The 21,836-nt window shown below is 46.9% G+C and overlaps 9 protein-coding genes across 9 annotated transcripts; 6 read left to right on the forward strand and 3 right to left on the reverse strand. All coding sequences in view use genetic code 12, as the record gives it.

The window, feature by feature from the left end:
* Nucleotides 1-44: 44 nt before the first annotated feature.
* ARC40 (Arc40p) lies at nucleotides 45-1,181 on the forward strand (the record flags this gene model as incomplete). The annotated part of the gene is made up of 1 exon (XM_025480562.1): nucleotides 45-1,181. One exon carries the CDS (start codon nucleotides 45-47, stop codon nucleotides 1,179-1,181), a length of 1,137 nt encoding a protein of 378 aa, XP_025334862.1.
* A 2,764-nt stretch (nucleotides 1,182-3,945) lies between these two features.
* CXQ87_002042 (uncharacterized protein) lies at nucleotides 3,946-5,370 on the forward strand (the record flags this gene model as incomplete). Its single annotated transcript, XM_025480563.1, has 1 exon — nucleotides 3,946-5,370. One exon carries the CDS (start codon nucleotides 3,946-3,948, stop codon nucleotides 5,368-5,370), a length of 1,425 nt encoding a protein of 474 aa, XP_025334863.1.
* A 38-nt stretch (nucleotides 5,371-5,408) lies between these two features.
* On the reverse strand, nucleotides 5,409-9,063 carry ZCF19 (Zcf19p; the record flags this gene model as incomplete). The annotated part of the gene is made up of 3 exons (XM_025480564.1): nucleotides 5,409-5,426; nucleotides 5,488-7,313; nucleotides 8,211-9,063. 3 exons carry the CDS (start codon nucleotides 9,061-9,063, stop codon nucleotides 5,409-5,411), a joined length of 2,697 nt encoding a protein of 898 aa, XP_025334864.1.
* A 761-nt stretch (nucleotides 9,064-9,824) lies between these two features.
* FGR50 (Fgr50p) lies at nucleotides 9,825-10,628 on the reverse strand (the record flags this gene model as incomplete). The annotated part of the gene is made up of 1 exon (XM_025480565.1): nucleotides 9,825-10,628. One exon carries the CDS (start codon nucleotides 10,626-10,628, stop codon nucleotides 9,825-9,827), a length of 804 nt encoding a protein of 267 aa, XP_025334865.1.
* Nucleotides 10,629-12,558: 1,930 nt separating this feature from the next.
* Nucleotides 12,559-14,217, forward strand: PGI1 (glucose-6-phosphate isomerase; the record flags this gene model as incomplete). The annotated part of the gene is made up of 1 exon (XM_025480566.1): nucleotides 12,559-14,217. The coding sequence occupies one exon, from the start codon at nucleotides 12,559-12,561 to the stop codon at nucleotides 14,215-14,217; it is 1,659 nt and encodes a 552-aa protein (XP_025334866.1).
* Nucleotides 14,218-14,967: 750 nt separating this feature from the next.
* On the forward strand, nucleotides 14,968-15,339 carry CXQ87_002046 (uncharacterized protein; the record flags this gene model as incomplete). Its single annotated transcript, XM_025480567.1, has 1 exon — nucleotides 14,968-15,339. One exon carries the CDS (start codon nucleotides 14,968-14,970, stop codon nucleotides 15,337-15,339), a length of 372 nt encoding a protein of 123 aa, XP_025334867.1.
* A 950-nt stretch (nucleotides 15,340-16,289) lies between these two features.
* Nucleotides 16,290-16,757, forward strand: ARC15 (Arc15p; the record flags this gene model as incomplete). Its single annotated transcript, XM_025480568.1, has 1 exon — nucleotides 16,290-16,757. The coding sequence occupies one exon, from the start codon at nucleotides 16,290-16,292 to the stop codon at nucleotides 16,755-16,757; it is 468 nt and encodes a 155-aa protein (XP_025334868.1).
* Nucleotides 16,758-17,057: 300 nt separating this feature from the next.
* Nucleotides 17,058-19,301, reverse strand: CXQ87_002048 (uncharacterized protein; the record flags this gene model as incomplete). The annotated part of the gene is made up of 1 exon (XM_025480569.1): nucleotides 17,058-19,301. One exon carries the CDS (start codon nucleotides 19,299-19,301, stop codon nucleotides 17,058-17,060), a length of 2,244 nt encoding a protein of 747 aa, XP_025334869.1.
* A 1,485-nt stretch (nucleotides 19,302-20,786) lies between these two features.
* GRE3 (trifunctional aldehyde reductase/xylose reductase/glucose 1-dehydrogenase (NADP(+))) lies at nucleotides 20,787-21,743 on the forward strand (the record flags this gene model as incomplete). The annotated part of the gene is made up of 1 exon (XM_025480570.1): nucleotides 20,787-21,743. One exon carries the CDS (start codon nucleotides 20,787-20,789, stop codon nucleotides 21,741-21,743), a length of 957 nt encoding a protein of 318 aa, XP_025334870.1.
* Nucleotides 21,744-21,836: the final 93 nt, after the last annotated feature.

A 21,836-nucleotide genomic window follows, 5' to 3' on the forward strand; every position in this document is an offset into this window, starting at 1 on the left:
TCAACTACATCCTTCACCACAGTAGAGAGAAGCTCCTGTGCACCATGCTGCAGCCTATAGTATATCAATTGGGACACGAGCCCATCAAGGACCACTGCTTTGCTCCTGGATACGAGCTTTTGGCCGTCACCAAGGACAACACCGTGGAGTTGTACCAGACTCAGGTGAACTCCAAAACCAAGCCCCAGCTTATCACGACTTTGAAAGGTCACGACAAGACCGTCACTTCCGTGGACATCTCGCCTGACGGAACCAAGATCTTGACCTGCTCCCAGGACAGAAACGCCCTTGTGTGGGAATGGAACGATCAGGCTGGAGACTTCAAACCCACCTTGGTGCTTTTGAGAATCAACAGAGCCGCCACCGTGTGCAAGTGGTCTCCCAACGGAGACAAGTTTGCTGTTGGCTCGGCCGACCGGATCATTGCCGTCTGCTACTACGAAGCCGAGAACGACTGGTGGGTGTCCAAGCACTTGAAGAAGCCGCTCAAGTCCACCATCACCAGCTTGCTGTGGCACCCCAACAACGTGTTGTTGGCGCTGGGCTCCACCGACGGCCACGTGCGTGTTTTCTCGGGCTACATCAAGGGCGTCGACGAGAAGCCTGAGCCTTCCGTCTGGGGCTCCAAGTTGCCTTTCCAGACGCTTGTGGGCGACTTCTCCAACGAAACAGGTGCTTGGGTCCACGACGTGACCTTCAACAAGGACGGCCAGGGCGAGTCTTTGGCGTATGTTACCCACGATGGCTCAATTTCGGTGGTTTACCCTGGCGGAGAGGGCCAGCCTCCAGCTGCCTTCATCACCATCAAGACCAACTACTTGCCATTCAAGTCGCTCCTCTACTCGGGCAACAGAATCATTGTGGGCGGCCACAACTGTAACTTGATTGTGTTTGAGGGTGACCAAAACGGCTGGCACGAGGCTTTCCACGTTGAGAAGCAGAAGGACTTGATCCACGATGTGCCTGCTGTGGAGGAGGAGCAGGAGATCTCGAGTCACGACGCTCTCAACATGTTCAAGCAATTGGACTTGAAGGGTAAGGCCAGCCGTCCTAACGAGAAGGGCAGCGGCAAGGCTTTGAGCACGATCAACCAGAACACCATCGCCAGCATCAAGTGGTACGAGGGCGGCAAGGTCTCCACCTCTGGTATCGACGGCAAGATCGTGATCTTCTCGGTCTAGCCACGTCTTTAGTAAAACGATAGACATAGTAAAGTGTAGAGTAGTCACAGGGCTACGAATGGAAGGCGGGCTCCAAGGGTGTCTGTCAGAAATTGAGCTTTGGTATTGGGTTATCTTCAGGAATGTTTGGTTCAGAAGCAGAACTGAAAATATGGTTTTTCATCATGTAGACACCTTGCCTTGGAAACCGAAGGTTTCGCCTGAAACCGGCGCCTTCCAACACTACTAATAAGAAGAGCAAATCAACTGGATGTTAGAAGAGATCCAAAAATGACAAGTCAGCTGGTGATGCATGTTTTTCCGAGGCTCAGGGTTCGCCAGGAAGTATGTTGTGTAAACAATCATCAGTATAATGTCTCAAGAGCGACATACCTTTGGTTAGCACGAGTCAACAGGGAAAAGCCGAAATCATAAACGAAGAATTCCTATTTGTACTGTTTTGTCCTGCATGTACCCTCAGTTAAAATAAAAGTTTGTTAATCATTTCGGCGTCTTGGAAGAAGACATACCTTTGGTGATGGTGTAGCGAGATGGCAGAAAAAAGTGTTTTATGTGTCGGGGCGGGTAACCGCGAAAGACGTGCAGGGCTGGTGTATGAGGGTGCAAAGTTGATGCATTTGTAGGGTTGATATTTTGTGGGATTTTTTTGGTTTTTATTTTTATTGATGATGAAGAAAGGATTTTTGAACTCGGTAAGTTTTTTTAGTTTCTGTGTGTTTGTGGGCGTAGAAAAGTGGCTTCATGTTTGGCTGCGAAAGATGGAAGTATGGTAGGGCATTAGGCGACCAACGAAATCTGATATCTATTTTAATTCGTATTTTGAAAACCTGTTTTCTAAAAGACTCGTAGATAGAAGGCTGTGACCATTTAAAAAGATGCAAAAATTTGTTTAACCGATGGAGATCAAAAGCTAACCCTAAAGCAGAATGTGAACTTCTAGCTCCAGGTGATTTGTATAACAGTGAATGTCCTAATAAAGCATGTTTTTCGGAATGGAAATAGGTAAAGAATTTGAGAGATGGCAGTCTAGAACTAGTGGCGACACAGGAGTACGATTTAGTTCACAGGTGTGGTCAAGTGGAGCTAGTCTGGAAGCTGATAAGTTGGTTTTTTCTCTACGTAGATCTAAATAGGGTTTTCCATTTAATCAGATGAATTTAACTAAAAACAATTGTGACAAAAAGGAAGTAAGACAGGAGCGCCTGGAGCTACGGGATTTTTGTCTACTTGGGGATACGCATATCGAAGAATTGAGAAATGTTGACCTTGATGCTTGTGTTAGTGTGACTATTGGAACTATTAATAAAGATTAAAATAAACTTGAATGGAAATATTCGCTGGTGATGATGTATTTTACTAAAATGTTCCACGTCATTTCGCTTCATGACATTCCTCTAACCTCGAACTTCAATGCATGTGAGGTCATCATCAAAGCCATCCTTCAAAGCAAGTTAGGGCCGGTTGGTTGAAAGTTAACGACTTTTCGGAATGACCGGTACTCACTTGTACATTGGTAAGCAGAGAACCTCTTCCAATGTGTTGAGGTGATTACCTCTCAATCTATCACAATTCTTCATTCTGTTCTATTAGTCTCCGTTACTTCTGACCCTCAACGGGACTTGAAGTAGGTGATTCAAGCCGTCTGATAGAACTACTGATCTGATAATTTCCTGCAAACATCCATTTGCTACCTTCAACGATTGCCATTCAATTGCACAAGAATATTGTCGGACGATATCGTGCAATATAATCGCCCTGCCGCTACATCCATTCTAACGACTCTTCTACAATCCAAATATCTCAAAAAGGAGTTTTGATAGCCCACATCAGTCCTGCTCCCCAGTAACTGCCGAGTCACTCCTCTGCGTATCACAAAGTGCTTAAACTCTCGTATATATGCTCCCCGAAATCATACATTTTTATGGCCTTTCTTCCCCAGTACAAGCCCTTTATCACTACAGCCCAACTAGCCAACTCGCCAAAACTAACCAAAATCACCAACTCTCATATTACTCTCCAACAATACCTCCATCCCACCAATGAAAACCTGCTTATATCCCACTCGGCCAGCCCATTTCACCGTCTCTGTCTCCGTCCACAAATCTCAAAACCAATTTCCAAAAACAAATTTCCAAATTTCCAAAATCCCTCCAAATCTGCAAAATCCCTCCATTTCACCCCATGCATCCGCAAATAATATCCTCATATCCTCCCGCTCTCATGGCATATAGTTGCGGCGAGCAGCAGCCACCCGCTTAAGCGAGATAAGCGAATCTTCCCCACAGGCCAAAAACGCAAACCCAGACGTAAAATAATTCTCAAACAGGCACGGCTAGAAAAACTATAAATACGGCACGTCCTCCGACCATTAAATTTTTTAAAATCTGCCAGCAATCTCCCGCCCCAACCGCACCGGTCCCTGCGCAGACAGGCATACGGCTCACAGTGCACATCGCATTGACAGAAGCTACCCACCACCTCCATTTCCAATGCCCATACTGAAGCTGGACCTGCTGCCTGTGCTCAAACGGCAGGCGGGCGGTCGAGACGTGGCCGCTGGCCAATCAGAAACCGCTCCTTTGCTCCGGGCGCTGCCGGAAACTCTGTACTTTGGGCCCCGTTCAGCAAGCAGAGAAAGACGCCTCAATCATCCCAAAACAACCCTGGAGTTCGGCCGCCGGGGTCTGGGCTGCCTGTTCTCAATAACCGCCGCATGCTGGTTTCTGCATTGGAGCTCCACAAAGCCGGCCGGAGCCAGCCAAACATGCCGTTTTTCCAGAGACTTCTTTCTTCGGGTTACACGGTGCTGAATCCGATGGGTTCCTCCCACGACTTGGCCAGTTTTGCCTTTTCCGACACGGGCTCTGTCGGACTGGCGGATGTGGAAAACGACGACTACGAAAGACCGTTTCGCCGCATGAGTGTGCTCAATGAAATGAGACCTGAGAAGCTCATTGGAGACTGGCTGCCTTTGGCAGACTGGAAAGCCGGCTATGTGGACCCGAAATCCGCCAAAAGCAAGCTCCGCAAGTTCTACTCCGACCAGAACGAGCTCATTAAGCGTTTCTCCGAAATCGACAATTTCTTGGACTACGGCAAAATCCACTTGAACATGTTGAATACCTATACTGACCCGAAGAACCCCAGCAAGCTTTCACAGCTTGACGAGGAGCCGGAGCCGACGCTGGAGGCCATGGAACAGTCCAATTCAAAATCCAGACTCAATGCTGAACCCGGTAATATCAGGGAAGGCGGCCAGTTTCTCGGCTACAATGAGGAACAGTCCTCTCAAAGCGTGCTTGTGGCTATTTTGGTCAATTTCGCCGTCAACACCGTGCTTTTGATTGGAAAAATCATCATTTCGCTCTTGACAAACTCCCTTTCCGTGATCGCCTCGTTGGTCGATTCCGTGCTTGACTTCCTTTCCACCTTCATCATCTACATCGCCAACAGGCTCTCCAACAACAAGAACTGGCAATCTCAGATCTTGTATCCTATTGGCCGAACGAAGCTCGAGCCGTTGGGAATCCTCATTTTCTCGGTGATCATTATCATCTCTTTTTTCCAAGTTGGCCTTGAATCCTTCAAGAAGCTCTTTCTCAGTAAACCTGAAGAAAGGGTAATTGTGGAAATCGGCATCGATGCAATTGCTATCATGCTTGCCACCATCGGTGCTAAAATCATCTGCTGGGCTTGGTGTATATCCTCGAAGTCCAGTTCAGTCCAGGCTTTGGCACAAGACGCCATGACAGATGTGATTTTCAACACCGTCTCTTTGATCATGCCTACTATTGGTCACTATGCTGGAATCTGGTGGGCAGATCCGCTTGGTGCCCTCATTCTTTCCGTCTACATCATCATCAGCTGGGGATATACAGCATTTGAGCATATTGATAACTTGACAGGCGCCGTGGCCAGTGCCACTGATTATAAAGTGGTTTTGTACTTGGCGTATCGTTTTGCTGAGTGTATCAAGCAAATCACCGCCCTCAAGGTGTACCATGTTGGTGACAATTTGAATGTGGAGATCGACGTTGTCTTTGACACAGAAAATTACAACTTGAGCTTCAAAGACGCCCACGATATCGCCGAGGCGCTTCAGTACGCCATCGAGAGCTTGCCCATGGTTGAGCGTGCTTTCGTCCATATCGATTACATGGAGGGCAACTTCAAGGGCCATCTCACGTAAGATGCCTTAGCTCAGCTCAATGGGAAATTCCTGTTGCATTATGCCGACAAGGCTGTCTCGGTAATTGGTGAGCAAGTCGTCGGTGTTGTCCTGGCAGATTCTTGTCAACTTCTCCACGAGCTGCTTCGACTTGACTAGCGCATCTTTCCATGTCGATTCCTTGAGCTCATTTTGATCATTTTGGTCATTCAAATAGTGAAGCTTATCGTGTGCTTTGAGATGGCTGAGGCCCTTGAGCAATACAACGCAACCAAAATAGAAGAAAAAGTGGATTTGGTCCGACAAGTACGCGTAGTACGAGTCGTTCTGGATCTTTATAGAAAAATCAACAAGGTAGTAGGCGCTCGAGACGATCTGACTTATGCACTTTCTGTCGCAGTCTGTGAGTGACGTCAATAATCTGTCTTGAATACTCGCTGGTGATGGTGGTTGACGCTTAGAAGCCCCCACCTTCTCTTGCGTGTAGCTGAGATGCACAAGTATGAGGCAAAATGAGAGTGTGGACTCAACAAACGAGATCGCAGGTTGGGAGAATAAGTATTCCCATTGCTCGTACCATCCTTTGATCTCTTCCTTCACGCCTTTGAAAGCAAGCTCTACTTGCTCCGGATCGTTTGCCAGTGCTCCATTGCAGCTGAGTTGAATATAGTTGTAAGTGATCAACAATATGCCAATTTCACTTACCATTCGGCCATCGAAGTTTGTAGCGCTGGGTAGGCTTAGGGCGAGGTTGCAATGGCTAAGTCTGATCTGATCGACAATGCACATCCTTCCACTGAAAATACAACTTGCCAAGTGATTGAGAATGAGGTGGTTGTAGATGCGGTACATCGTGAGAGTCTGGTATTCGGTAGAATCGAATTGGTTAAAAAGGAATGTAAAGTTAGGCGTTTCGTCTTCTGCCCTGTGGAGCAATATTCCGAAGTTGGATTTGGAAATGAATGTTGTTAGTGCGGTGCCTGAAAGGCTCCATGAGTCCATATTGAGTTCTTTAATGCTGACTTCATCATCAAGAAGAGGGTCATCATCGACGGTGCTGCACGCTATTGAGGACAAGGACATCGAGTAGATTGAGAGAATAACCATGGCTTGAAGGTCTTCGATATCGCCCTTTGAGTCGCCACATCCCTGGAAACAAGCGACTTTGAGAAGTGTTTTGTTGAGGTCCCGAAGCAAATGCTGGATTAACAATTTGTATGTGATTTTCTTTCTGCGGTGGCTATCAACGTCACCGGGGTTCGGCTTGCCATTGAGGGAGTATCTCAACGACAAACAGCAGCACGTAGTTATCAAAAGAGAAGACTTTTTCCTGACGCTGTCTATCAAATCCTCCGTAGACATATCGCTGGGAAACAGAACCCATCTTCCGTAATTGCTCCTGAAGTCATTCATAAGGTCAATTACCTCAAGTTTGGTGAGAACGCCAGCATCTATGATGTCACCTTCGCTCAGCACAATTGCAGGTTGGCCATGTGAAGCTCTGAGTTTGAGAAGGTTCAGTACTGGCCTCGACACAGATCCTGGGTTGTCTGCCAACAAACTGAATGGGGATGTCTCAAAGCCTTTTGAAGGGCCTAGAATGATATGTGGAGGCTCTTCTTCAGCCTGTTGCGGCACGTCCGTTGCAAGGGCCTCTGTCACCGAATCCTGGATCACCTGGGGTGTGACAGGGAAGGTCTGTGAAGTGGGATGGTCTTTCATCGTCGATGCTGCATCAAGGAGCAACTTCACGTCACTGTTCAAAATGGACTGCGATTGGGTTGCTCCATTCTGCGCCTGGAGAAGCTCCAAAATCCTGGTCACAGACCCGCATAAGAAGTCGAGTTTCTTGGACGAGGTATGATCCGTATCGACCCTAGAAATGTAATGATCATTATTCCCAGGTATAACCTCCACGGTTTGGTCCCCGCTCAAGTGCTCAGGCACTCCATTGACGATTTTCACTCCGGGATTTGCCGATCTATAAGCTGTCTCGAAGGAGCATTGGATGCCCACACTGAGACACCGCAAACAGCAAATGGCAGCAGGAGAACTTCTGAAACACCTGGTTTTTTGTTTTCGACAATAGTCACATGCCCTGTACGCTCTTGTCGGTTGGATTGGTCTTCCGTTCGATTTTTCATGATCCGCGGGAGCTTCCGCGGGAGTATCATTGAGAATATCATTCGGCGAGTTCTTCCCCCTCTTAGCTCCCAGACTAGCCAGCGATGTTGATGATCGCTTCATTGGCACGTTGCAAAGGAGGAAAAATGGACCTTTGGATGATGCGCTGGTGCTTGTGGGTGTTTCTTATCTTTGTCTTATCTCGGTAAGTACAGGAACATTAGTTTGGCAGTAAGGCGTCGTCGTGATAAGACGGAATCCTGGGATAATACGGTCCGGAAACCACAAAAACGTAAACGCCACAGTGACCAAGCCACATGGGTATAGCATTGAAAGGATGTGTAATTATGCTGCTGTGTTGGTTGCAGCCATATCCTCCGAGAAACCCCTCAGTATGCCTGATACACTCGTCTCGAGGCATTGTCGAGTGAATGACCCCCAGTCTTTGATATTTGTCATGAATAAAGTCAATACAAGTGCTTCAACGTTCAGAGTGTAACGCTTGAACAACCAAAGCTATCCTTATAATCAGCCGCTACCTTCGATGTTCAAGGCCGTATCAGTAGCTGAGTTCACAGTTACTGATGTTCATACTAATAACTCTTGCAAGCTACGAGTGTCTCACACTCTCCTATGTTCTCGAAAGGCTGGCTTCTTCCCTCAACATCACACGATCTTGTAGCATACCTCATTCTCGTCCTCCCTCACTATCAACCCTACCAGCGTTAGCCGGGCACCCTTGTTGATTCCCATGTGGTCAAAGTCAATCATACCTGTGTAGTTCACCTTACCTGCCTTGGTTGTAGAGGAGTTGCTCAAGTGGAACAGACCCAGAAACACGATATTGTAGTCTTTGTCGGAAGTAATCACTCTCTTTGGCTTCATGTCAATTGAAGTAACCTCGTGAACACGCCCACTAGACTTTTCGGAGGTTTTCTTCATCGCATCGTTGGGATCTAGCCTATCTAGCTTGAACCCAAAGGCTGTAAGTGCCTTATCGATATCGCCCCACCAGGGAAGCGGAGATATCGCCCAGCGCCACGCAAGATGAGTTTTGCCGTCGGATTTGGTTATCGTGATCTTGGGTCCGTGAATCGTGGGGTGTTCAGTCTCGATCCAGCTATCAAAGAAGTCCAGATCTTCCGTTTTAAGCAAAAGCGGAATGCCAAACGTGTCCCTCACAATCTTCAGGCGGAAAAGCTCGTCCAAAACCAGAAACTGGACGTTTTGCAGATGTAGGTCATCCGTGAAGTTGGGGATGCTCTCCACATACTCGTGGAACTCGGGATCAAAGTACTTGAGGTACAGCGGGAAGCCAAATCTGCGGTCCCAGGGCCAATTGAAGCTGAGCCAAAGGGGCAAAAAGGCACACTGTGACGCGTTGTCCAGTTCGTTCAGCGATACCTTGTAGACCTTGGATCCTAGGTATACAAGCATTGTAAGGGAACTGGACGCTGCCACAAGGAGCACGACCGTCAAGAAGCTATTTTGTGGCTTTTTCATCGTTCCTTTGCCATTGAGGATGCCGGGATTCTCTTGGAGTGTCTTTTTGACGAGGTTCTGTTTCATCATTCGTTCGTACTGGGACATTTTGGGGTGTTTTAGGACGAAAGATCTTTGAAAAAGGATTGTACTATTTGGATTCAAGCGGTTTCTGAAGCTATATAGGCCTATCGGTAGCTTTAGGGCCCTTTGTGTGGATATCATGGTGGATGTGTAAAGAAGGATATGAGGTGATGTCTGGGGAATATGCGCACCATGATACTGGTTATGGCGGGGTGGTCCATACACTTAGGAACCGGTGGATTGATTACTTACAATTAAGGTTGGAGATAAAGTGCGATAAGGTGGAAAATTGTTGGTTGTGTAAAATACAGTTATTGCTTTTCGTCACGGCCAATTGGTTTGGAATCGTGTCGGGGAAGTAGGCTAGTGCAGTCGTTTCCACTAGTCGGTGTACATTGATCCCAATTGTCTTGAATGTCTTGAATGACGTGTCATAACGAATTTGTTTCAATTGTCTTGGAGCGATTGAAATCCAGAGTTTGGAAGAATTTGGTGCCTTTGGGTTGGTCGATCGCTGCACCCATTTCCCTCGAGTGTCTTTGGTGGGTCTCATTCTAAAAACCAATTAATTCAAAATTTGCTCAATAGCTTCGTGTAGCTTCAAATGTCTGGCTTATGTGTAATACAAAGCAGGCTGGAGTCTTGCCATCAGCGGCCCTTCTATCCCCACAGTGAATACAAGTAAAATTCAACCAACATTCATCCTCATCAAAAGATGATTCTCTCTTTGAGCTCCGTTCTTCTTGTTTCAGCGTCAATGACCTCAATCGGCTAAACTCTCTCCGCTACTCATCAATGTCAGCCCAGTTGGTCGACTTGTCCTCCATCAGCTCAAACATCTGCCTCACCTCCTCCTTGATCTTGCGCTCCTTCTCTGCCTGCTCGGCCTTGAGCTTCTCCTGTTTCTGTTTCTCCTCCAAAAGCTTCTTCTGCTTGGGCGTCATATACTTGCCCTTTGGTTCTTGAGACTCCTTGGCTGGTTTTGGCTCCTTAGGTCTGGACTTCTGCTCCTTGTGATCTTTGTGTTTCGACTCTCTAGGGCCCTTGGGCGTCTTTTCCGCCTTTGGTTCCTCGGCAGGAGCTCCTATTCTCATCGCTAGAGACTTGGCAGCATCTGTCATGGGTCCTTTTTCATAGAGCTTATCCTCAAACAAATCCTCTTCTTCTTCGTCCGAAACGTCTTCCCAGTGTTCCTCCTGCTGGCCTTCGTGATCCTCACGTTCCTCGTGATTCCTGGAGTTTTGAGCACCTCTCTGTTGTCTAGGAGCATCACGATGAGTATCCCTGTTTCTGTTTCTTTTCGATCTCCTTTTCGGTTCATCCTTGACGCCGAGTCTGTCACCAAAGGATTTTGCCAAATCCAGCATTTCACCCGTTTCAGAGCTCTGTGGCGGCGTGGGAACTTGTGCTTCGTTTCTCTTCTTCAGCTTTGGTTTGAGCTCTTTCTTGGGTTCTTCAGGCTCTGCAGATGCCCATTTTGATAAAACGGATGTGGCAGGTTTTGGCGATGATTTCTTGGTTTCTGGAGTCGCTTGCTTGATTTCTGGCTCCTCGGCTGCCGCAGCCCATTTCGATTGAAGCCCCGGCATCGTGGTTTATTAGTACTTTAGAATGCGCACCTATATGGTGGACTATCAACAAGTCTGAATGTGGACAGAAAGTGGATGAGGCCTTGGAGTGATGTAATGATTGAATTTTCGGAAGAGTAGTATTGGCTATTTTGAGTCTGCGTGCTGGTCTGGGGATTCCAGAAATTGTTTTGGTACATCGGGGTCTCTAGTAGCATTAAGCACATGGATCTCGGTATCCTCAGCTTCGATGAATGGTGTGAGCGGATCAAAGGAATTCTGATGCATTCTGTCTCTTTCAATTTGCGCTAAAGCCATTTCAGCTTTTCGGCTTTTCAGGCTTTCATTACCGTGCATCTGCTGTTTCATCAAATACTGGAATAGATGCCATTGATGATAAGCAAGACTTCTTCATAGAGTCTGTCTCCTGTTGATATTCGAGGCTTCGCTTGAAAGCTAATTGGGTCTCATTAAGCAGCAGAAACAAATAGTGGTAGGTGAAAGATTCTGCGTTTTCCATGTGCATCAATTGTGTCTGTTGACGAACGTTGACGCGAGCGGGCTTGGCTTCCTTAGGTTTTGATGACGTATTTTTATAAAAATCCGTACTTACCAAAACTACTAGTGCTTAAATGGCGATTTTGGCTATCTTTTGATGCATATGAAAAGACGAATACCAGTCTGAATCAGACCAAACCAACAAATCAGAACAAACCAACAAATCAGACCAATCATGCTTCCACTAAAGCTGAGTCAGTGCTTCAAAGCGTTAGACAACCTCTCGGCACAAACTCTATACCTTATGTGAATCATTTACGATCAACTACGGTGAACTGCGATAGATTAAGCAGATCAATAACCGATTCAAAGTAGGCAACTATCCAGAATCCAATTTTCCAATTTTCTTCAAATCTCACGACTTCTGACTCGTTAACCCGTTGGCTCCTGACACTTCCACATGTCCATGGACTTTCACGATGCACCGGCTCAACGGCCCGGTACCGGCTAAGCGCATATGCCCTGGAAATCTTGTGTCAGCATGCGCGAACGAGACCGCAAGGCTGGACAATCTGGAGATTTGATTGAAAATGGATTTCTCAAGATTTCGGGAATTTAGGGTTTCATAGAAAATAGGCGTTTTTCGTTTGTTTGAAGCTATCCGGATCGGAGGTCGGTGCAGCGCAATTTAACAATGAGCATGCCAAGGGCATAGGCTGAACTTTCAGTTACCACGAAGTCTAGCCGGGTGAGGCTGATCGATGAATTGACCGAGAGGTGATTAAAGAGGGATTTGACAGAATTTCAAGATCTCCATGAATCTGAATTAATATTTCTCGTAAAAGTGAAAAAGAAATAATGGACTGGCGCCGGGCGGTTTGTGGCTGCAACTTTCAGGAACCATTACCGAAGCATGTGGGCCTTACGATCCGGCCATCCCAGTCCCAAACCTCTGAACCAGCTTTTCCAAGCTCAATTCTTTCAAAATCTCTGTCAACGCTAAAATTCAAAAACAAAAACTTATTCAAATTTCTGTTTTTCTTTTCCTTAATCTACCCCCTCCACCTCAGACCCTGATTAGCAACCTCCAATCGGCCTCCCTAGATCCTCCGCTATTGGCCCAATTCACTCAATCCCAGAAAATCACCCAAAAGACGCCCCAAACTTTCCACTAAACCTACTCCGACGCCGACCGAAAAGCACAGTTTCTAAAACGCCATTACTAATCTGATGTAGTTGCTGCGACCACAAAGACCCCGGGCCAGCTGGCCACGCTTAGTCACAATAGATAAACCAAGCCCAGATTCGTAATCTCCGGAAAAATCTGACCAACACGGACCCTCTAAATCTCCATAAATAAGCAGTCTGTGCCACCCGTCAGGAGGTGGTGACATGGACCTCAGCTGACCGCGAGAAAACCAACTTTTCCTCTTCCACATACCACATCTTCTTTATGTCCCAATACTCCAACTTCAACCTTTCTTCCGAATTGCCCGCCTGGAAGCGCCTCGAGTCTGTGTACGAGCAGGTCGGCAAGACCCTCAAGGTCAAGGACGAGTTTGCCCATGATCCTGAGAGATTTGCCAAGTTCTCTGAAACCTTCAAGAACTTCGACGGCCTGGAGATTCTCTTTGACTTCTCCAAGAACATCATCAACGACGAGGTCAAGAAGGACCTTGTGGCCTTGGCCAAGGAGGCTGGCGTGGAGCACCTCAGAGACGAGATGTTCAAGGGCTCCAAGATCAACGAAACCGAGGACAGAGCCGTGTACCACGTTGCCTTGAGAAACAGAAAGCTCAAGGAGATGAAGGTGGATGGCGAGAACACCGCTCCGGAGGTTGACTCCGTGCTCAAGCACATGAAGGAGTTCTCTGACGATATCCGTTCTGGTAAGTGGACCGGATTCACCGGCAAGGCCATTACTGACGTGGTGAACATTGGTATTGGTGGCTCCGACTTGGGTCCTGTGATGGTCACCGAGGCATTGAAGGCCTACTCCCAGGAGGGCTTGAACGTGCACTTTGTGTCCAACATTGACGGCACCCACTTGGCCGAGACCTTGAAGGGCTTGAGCCAGGAGACCACCTTGTTCTTGATTGCCTCCAAGACTTTTACTACTGCTGAGACCACCACCAACGCCAACTCCGCCAAGGCTTGGTTTTTGGAGAAGGCCCAGCAGAACGACATTGCTAAGCACTTTGCTGCTCTTTCCACCAACGCCGAGCAGGTGGCCAAGTTCGGTATCGACACCAAGAACATGTTTGGTTTTGAGAGCTGGGTCGGAGGCCGTTACTCCGTCTGGTCGGCCATTGGCTTGTCTGTGGCCATCTACATTGGTTTCGACAACTTCAACGACTTCTTGAAGGGTGCCGAGGCTTTCGACGAGCACTTCACCTCCACTCCATTGGAACACAACGTCGCTGTCCTCGGTGGTCTTTTGTCCGTGTGGTACAACAACTTCTTCGGCGCCCAGACCCACTTGGTTGCTCCTTTCGACCAGTACATGCACAGATTCCCAGCCTACCTCCAGCAGTTGTCCATGGAGTCCAACGGTAAGTCTGTCACCAGAGGTAACTCCTTTACCAACTACCAGACCGGCACCATCTTGTTTGGCGAGCCTGCCACCAATGCCCAGCACTCTTTCTTCCAGTTGGTGCACCAGGGTACGAAATTGATCCCAGCGGACTTTATTCTCGCTGCTCAGTCCCACAACCCAATTGAGAACAACTTGCACCAGCGCATGTTGGCCTCTAACTTCTTTGCTCAGTCTGAGGCTTTGATGGTGGGTAAGGACGAGAACCAGGTGCAAAAGGAAGGTGCCACTGGCGGTTTGGTGCCTCACAAGGTCTTCTCTGGTAACAGACCCACCACCTCCATCTTGGCCCAGAAAATCACCCCAGCTGCTTTGGGTGCTTTGATTGCCTACTATGAGCACGTCACTTTCGTCGAGGGTGCCATCTGGAACATCAACTCGTTCGACCAGTGGGGTGTTGAGTTGGGTAAGGTGTTGGCCAAGGCCATTGGCAAGGAGTTGGACGAGTCCGGAGACGTTTCTGACCACGATCCATCCACCAACGGCTTGATCAACCAGTTCAAGAAGTGGAGCTCGTGACTATCCAAGCCACGGTTGTAGGACCATGTGTGCTTTCGTGTTAGAATAAATGATATGATGTATTGTGAGATCTGGTGTAGTGGAGAGGTTGTTGTAGTGAAACATGCCATTTTAAGAAGGTTCTTTGTGGCAGATACGAATATAGTTGTATCTTCAAGAGGGTTCAAGATGATAGCTATATATGTACTTTGGTGTCATTTTATACCGCAAAGCAAAATCTGCAGATAGTCAATTACCAGTGGTACGATAAGATATTTCTTATTTTCAAGCATTTTATGCTAAATTATGTACTGTCATCTAATACTTCAGTCTGCTTATCAGCACGGCTGAATTGCTGCAAATGATATACACCGCCGACCTACAATTCCAAAGCCAACAAAATCTTATTTTGAAGTCTTTTTGTACTCTTAAGAGTCAGCAAAGAGAAGAAAGTTAAAAAAAAAAAAAAAAAAAAAAAAAAAAAAAAAAAAAAAAAAAAAAAAAAAGTCCGTTTTCTCTCACCTCTTCTTCACATCCTCATCTCAGTACTCAATGGCTGCAACCGATGAGTCTCATAATACACCAAGAGCCATCCACCACCACAAGCAAAAACACCATAAACAACAAAAATACATCAAAAGCCCCATAATTGCCAAAAACATGAATCCTCGAATCCAAAAAATTCACTTCACATCTTCCCTTTGAATTCCTGGACTCCACCCACCTCTATCACCAGAGCCTCTCATCTGCAGGCACAACCAGTCTTTTTCCATGGCATCAGAAGAAATCGACATCCCACGGCCGCCAGAGGGCGACGACGGCTTGGAAAACCCCATGAGGGCGATCGTCGTGGTCAATTCGCCCGACGTGCCGGAAGGCGAAATGGAAGAACGCATGCTTGACTGTGTTCAGACGTTCGATGAGGTGGACCAGTTTTTCGACAAATTCGATGAGGAGGTTGCTGTGCCCAACGAGTCCCACATCAAGTACGAGGTTGGCAGCGACGGGCTTGTGGTGATTATCGTGGATCTGCGGAAACTCAAGGATTCGGTGTTGGCGTTCATCGACAAGTTTGCAGCTGAGGTTGGAGATAACGCTAGAGACGATCCCGAGGAGACGGCGCCCAAGAGAGCCAAGAAGTGATGTACAGTAGAATAAACGGAACAGGAAGATGGTGTAGGGTGGGTGGGGGAAGTGTGATAGAGGCACTAGTGATTATGGTGATGATGGTGAGGATGAGGTGGTTGTTGATGGTACGAAGGAGTGGTGAATTGGGTAGGGTTGTTGATACTTGTGAAGAAGGAATGTCGAAATATGGAGGTCCGAAACAGAGTACTTGTGCTGACTTCTCGTGTGTTGGTGTTGCACATGTTTTGCTCATTGGACTGCCTAATATGAAATTATCAATCACCATCAAGTTGATGAGTTTAAGGTTTCGGCTCTGAACCGACAATAAATCGAAAGGCCTTCGTATTTCTGGAATCCGAGGTCAGGTGTGCAAATTGTTGATGGTTTGTTCAGTGGGGCAATTTGAGTCCTCTCATGGTCATAATTGATGCCCCAGGAAAGCTGAAAAGCTTAATATCTCTTGACTCTCCTTCGGATATCGAAAAACTTTCAAAAGTTATGGGGAACTTATACAACCATATAGCGGCTGTCATGCTGATTGTCAAATTACACTAGCTCTTCAACCACCGCACCTCACGATTGCCCTGATATGATACCCATCCTGACACCCCATTCAATTGACCACAAAGGTATCCACTTCTAGTATCGATAATTGAAATAATAGCCTGTTCCCTATTTTACTATCTTTGCTTCACCTTCAATAAACTACACTTTACTTCTACCTGCCTACCGGTCCGTTTCTCGGGGTACTACCATACACTAAATCCCACACCCGACTTCACGAAAATCTCCAAAATACAATCTGCATAAATATCCACCATATTCCAAATATCCCAATTTCCATCCCCAAAACCACAAATCCTACCACCGTAAACCAACCTCCTCCGGGGTGTGGACCTCGAGACCTGCACACTCGCGACCCTAAGTAGTGAGGTATCAACTACTCCAGATAGAACTACACCATAATGGAGGACTGGAGAAGAATCGATATCGACGCCCTCGAACCGGAAAACCACCTTTCCAAGGAGGACCTTGTGCCGGACTTGCCTGCTGTTTCTTACCAGGACATCGAGGCCGTTTCCAAACAGGTGAAGCAGCAGTTGTCGCTGGGTCAGTTCGTGCCAGCTTTGCAATTGGCTTTGGACAATCCTCCTTATGTTGCCGACGAGGCCACCAAGAACTTGCACGCAGAGACCGTGTTTGAGGTGCTTGTGTCGATCAAAAACAACAACAACGTGAATGAGTTCAGCAATATCGTCAAGCAGTTGGACCTGGACCAGCAGGACAACTTGGTGAAGTACTTGTACAAGAACATGAACACGACGTACGGCGCCAAGCAGGGCGGATTGTTGTTGAACTGGTTTGAGAAGACCGTGGATGTGACTGGCTTGGGCCCTGTTGTGCGTTTCTTCACCGACAGAAGAACCGTGTAATGAAAAGTATAGACCAATGAACGACTTCGTATGGCTCAGTGTAGGTGCTTCTGCTTTGGAATGGGGATTCAATAGGACTTCAAACTCTCAGGGCAATTCGAATATTGATAGAGAGAATATGTTTGTATAATACCTCGTTGAAGCTATCGTACTAGTACTATCAATTGTAGGCTCTGGCAAACCCCAGATTGCAGCTTCTTTCCTTTCATTTATCACCTACTTCATTTCAATGCCTGTGATGCTTACTCGTCATATTATCAATTAGGGTATCTAGTTACATCATGGCTGGGTATTTCGTTATCATGCCGTTACTTTGAGCGGCTCATTAAGAGAATGCCTCTTGTTCTGTTCTCTGTTGGTATTAGCCTCCTTGAGAGGACTGCTTTGGATTTCGTTTTTCCTCTTCTCCTTGAGATACGTCTTGTAATCGGTATCCTCATGAATTACAGGACGGAACAAACTGGGCACGGTCTGCTCATTTAAAAGCTTTTTGTACTTTTGCTTGTAATCCGTAACCTTGGTTCGAAGGCGGTTCTCCTCCTCATGAGACAGGGTCCTGAGTTCCTGGAGATTGCAGTCGAGATGTTCACATTTAGATTTGTATTTCTCGAGTTCCTTGACTTTTTCTTCAAGTTCTGAAATTCGGCTCTTTTGGGCTGCTTCGGTTGACTCCATGGTTTTTATGTCACTAGCCAAAGTCTCGTTCCGACCTTTCCACTTTTTGATCAGATTCAGGGCTTTCTCGTACTTCTTTTCAAGATGTTCGTTATCGATTCGCAAGTTTTTGATCTTCTTTTTTAAGAACTCGTGGTTTTCCTTGTGTGATTCTTCTTGCTTCTTCATCTCGTCTTTGAGGGTATCGTAGGACAGCTGAAGCTCGGCTAGTTCAACAGCTGAGCTTATGGAATCCTGAGAAATCTCTTCAAAACCATCACCCACACGTTTGAAAATTACTCCTTCTTTAGGTAGCTTTTCCTCGAAAAGTCTGTAATTCTCTTTTTCTTCCTGAAGCATCTTGTCCAGTGACTTAAGCCTGCTTTGAAGGCCGGCAACTTCCTCATCTCTCTCAAGCTTTACCTTCTTTATATCTTCTTCAAGCTCCACAACCCGGCTATTCTTATCCTCAATCTGCTTGTTCAACTCATCGCCTTTCTGACTGAGAAGGGCAATCTGCTCTTGGATTTGTTTCTGAAGCTGTTCGTTTTCATCAGTCTTGGCTTTAAAACTCTGTTCTGCTGCTTCCATCTCCGTTTTAATTTTTTGTGCCGTTTCTTCAGATTGCACTCTGGCAGAATTAGCGGTTATGATTTCCTCTGCCTTCTTCAGTAAATCCAGTTCTAAATCGCTCTTTCCCAGACGAAGCAAACTCAGTTCTTCTGCGGCTTCTTCAAACAACTGCTTGAATCTGGCAATCTGCTCCTTTAAAGGAACAGTCGCTAGCCGTGCTTTTTTAACCTCGTCTTTCAAGCCATTCACCTCTTCTTGGATCTGGCCTACTTTCTCGTCTCTCTTCTGCCTCTCCTTTTCCTTCTTCTCCGCCTTTGTATCGTCCTTCTGAGCCTGCCGTAACTTTTGCATGAAAGTCGGCTCGTTAGTGGAAACCGAAGGTTTGGCATTCTGAGCTTTGGATGCTGGCATCTTGGGAATATTGAGTTTGGGCTGCTTCAAGGGCTGTTTAGATGGTACCATCGATGGCCTCTTTACAGCTCTCTTCTTTGGACTCAATGACGCTGCAGTAGTTCTAGCATACAGCGGTAGAGCTTGAGGTTTTGTGGTAGCCATTTTCGGTTTCTCATTCATTCTGAATCCCTTCACCACATCAGCAATATTGTTCAACGAGGACTTGATCAAAGCCTTGTCTCCCGTTTTGTCCAAATGCAACACAAACTTCAACTTCAGCAGACTGTGGTCGTTGAAGATCATGTTGGTGACGAGGTTGGAAGATCTCTTGTTGCTGGTTCTGTTAAGCAAAGCCTGTGTGATGGAAGAAACGTTCAGATTAGCAAAAGAGTTTGAAGTGGCGGCATTGGCTTCGAACTTCTCGTTCCCCATCATATCAAGGATAGTAAGGTTTCCACACTCTGCCTTCAATGTCACTAGCATACAAGAACGACTCGAATGGGCGTTTGTCTTTGTCGAGGCGGTATTCCTCAAGGAAAGCACTTTTTTGATATTCTCCTCTGAGCACGGGCACCTCTTGAGCTGCTTTTCCACGGGCATGTGACTCAAGTACAGCTTTCTGGTCTTGTTATCTAGTAAGTCCACAAAGAAGGTGTTGCAGCTGACCTCACAGGCTGACATCTGGCCATTGAGGGCACTGAAGATGTTTAAATACTTTTTCAAAGTTGTCGTTTTGCCGCTTCCCGTTGGCCCTAGCAAAACCCATATTTCGTTGCCACATCTCTCGAGATCTGTGGCCTGGTCCTGAATGGCTGCAAATGAATACACCTTTCCAGCATAGGCGACTTCTGTAGACGACTTTTCTTCAAATGCAGGCTTTTTCAGTTTATCCAGCGTCCATGTCGTCAAAACGATCGGAATCATGGTTTGGCCCGGTGTGTGTTTCGAATCTGTTGATAACAGTTGTGTAGTGCAGTGTTTACGATTGAGACGGATTTGGTAATATAAGCGGCTCGTCTACACGGCTGGAAAAAAGCCTCTGGAGAAACGGTGTTTCGAAAAGAAATAAGATATCTTCTGTGAATTGGTTAACACGATACAGGCGATTTTCAGGAAAAGGAGTCTGTTCTTTAGTGGACTTGCTTGAAGCCGCAAGGTGAGGCTGGAGCCCCACCTCTCACTGAGTATGGGTAGTATCCAGAGGCGGTTTTCATGAGCATTTTTGAGATTCAGATAGTCTTGTAAAAGTTTTAAAGCCTGGATAAGAGAGATGTAAGAAGAAACCTGTAATTGGCATTGCTGACGTTTCCATTAGCTCAGACACTGGACTGGATGGTTGCGAAAAGTGGTATGTGGGGCTCAAATGTTGAGAAATTTAGAGAAACCTATCATATTCTTCAAATACACTCAGATCTTGCTTCTCCGAAGAAGCCGAAGGAAAACTGCAAAACTTTAAAGAATTGCCCCACTACTTTGTTTGGGGTAAATAGAGGAAGATGGAATAGCCGCAGTGCTGGCTGTATGTCTTGGTATCAGTGCCCCAAGGGTGCTTAACAAGAAATACCAGGTCAAGTTCATCTTGCCGAAGATCCTAACCCATAACCCATCTCTCAAAAGGTGTTTCCTAATTTTTGAAAAGTTTCCCCAAATTTTGCACCACTGATTCTCTGTGGCGTCAGCCTCATCACGCGTATACTACTACCATCCCTGGTAGTCCGACCCGGTGAACCACCATTGAGCAATCTAGACTCAATAACCCAATCACCAAAAACAATTTCTTAAAATTCTGAAACTTCTTCGTATCCCAACGCTAAACTGCCAAAAACATTACTAAGCTGCCCCACCGTGCCCCCACATTCCGGAAGAGTGTCGCACCGGCCCGTGAGGCATTGACCTATAACGCCGTTTGAAACAATACATTTAGACTCAGGGATTCGAAAGAATTTGAGAAGAGTTGTAGATTGATGGATTACCGAGAACAGCGTAGGGATTGAGGCGTTCCGTTCATGGCGTGATGAGAAACCCTAGCTTCCACCCAAAACAGCAAAATCAGAAATGAATGCAATGTCCTCGTAGAATCGCCAGATTTCGCCACCATACTAAGCCATTGAGTTTCTTCGACCACAGTGTGACTCACAATGGCTCAAACCATCTTCCCATTGGATAAAGCCGTAGACTTCAATTGACTTCCACCCAGCTAAAAACAAAACATAAAGTCGGTTTCATCAAATATCCACTTCAATCACTCCAATTGCCAAGGAATACCAGCATCTCTTCCTAAATGTTTAAGGTTTTTAGCGTGGGCCGGAAGGAGTCTCGGTCCTGCCCCCACAGTGGGGTTGCCCCTCGCCTCACTATAAAAGGAGCCCGTACCCCGGACAATTGCTCCTAACAAAAAAAATACCCGCTATGGCTACAATCACTTTGAACGACGGAAACAAAATGCCCCAGGTCGGCTTCGGCTGCTGGAAGGTCGACAAGGAGACCTGCGCCGACCAGATCTTCAACGCCATTGAGGTTGGCTACCGTCTTTTCGACAATGCTCAGGACTACGGCAACGAGAAGGAGGTTGGTCAAGGTATCAACCGTGCCTTGGACGAGGGCATTGTTGCCCGTGACGAGCTTTTCATTGTGTCCAAGTTGTGGAACACCAACCACGCTCCAGAGCACGTTGAGGAGGCTGTTGACAACGTCTTGAGTGACTTGAAGCTCGACTACTTGGACCTTTGGTTGATCCACTTCCCCGTGGCCCTCAAGTACGTGCCTCCTTCCGAAAAGTACCCTGCCGGTCTCACAGGCCTCAAGGACGACAAATTGCGTTACGAGGACGTGCCTATCTTGGAGACCTGGAAGGCCATGGAGGCTCTCGTCAAGAAGGGCAAGGTCAAGTCGATCGGTATCTCCAACTTCACCGGTGCCTTGATTGAGGACTTGCTCAGAGGCGCCGAAATCCCTCCTGCCGTGTTGCAGATCGAGCACCACCCATACTTGCAGCAGAAGAGATTGGTGGAGTGGGTCCAGTCCAAGGGCATTGCCATCACCGCCTACTCCTCCTTTGGCCCCCAGTCGTTCCTTGAGTTGAACCACAAGGGCGCCCTCAAGATTTCCGGTTTGTTCGAGCACGAGGACGTTGCTGGCATCGCCAAGAAGCACGACAAAACCCCAGCCCAGGTATTGTTGAGATGGGCCACTCAGAGAGGCATTGCCGTGATTCCAAAGTCCAACAAGACCGAGCGTTTGGTGCAGAACTTGGGTGTCAACGACTTTACGCTTGCTGAGGAGGAGCTTGCCACTATTGCCAAGTTGGACATTGGCTTGCGTTTCAACGACCCATGGGACTGGGACAAGATTCCTCTCTTCGTGTAGACGATGTATGAAAATTAATAGAACGTTTTTACACAGCCAGCCTAGGTGTTCTCTACAATGTAATCTGTAGCTACTCCATTCATAGTAAATCAC

The sequence above is a fragment of the Candidozyma duobushaemuli genome (assembly GCF_002926085.2).
Source record: "Candidozyma duobushaemuli strain B09383 chromosome Unknown B_B09383, whole genome shotgun sequence".
NCBI lineage: Eukaryota > Fungi > Ascomycota > Pichiomycetes > Serinales > Metschnikowiaceae > Candidozyma > Candidozyma duobushaemuli.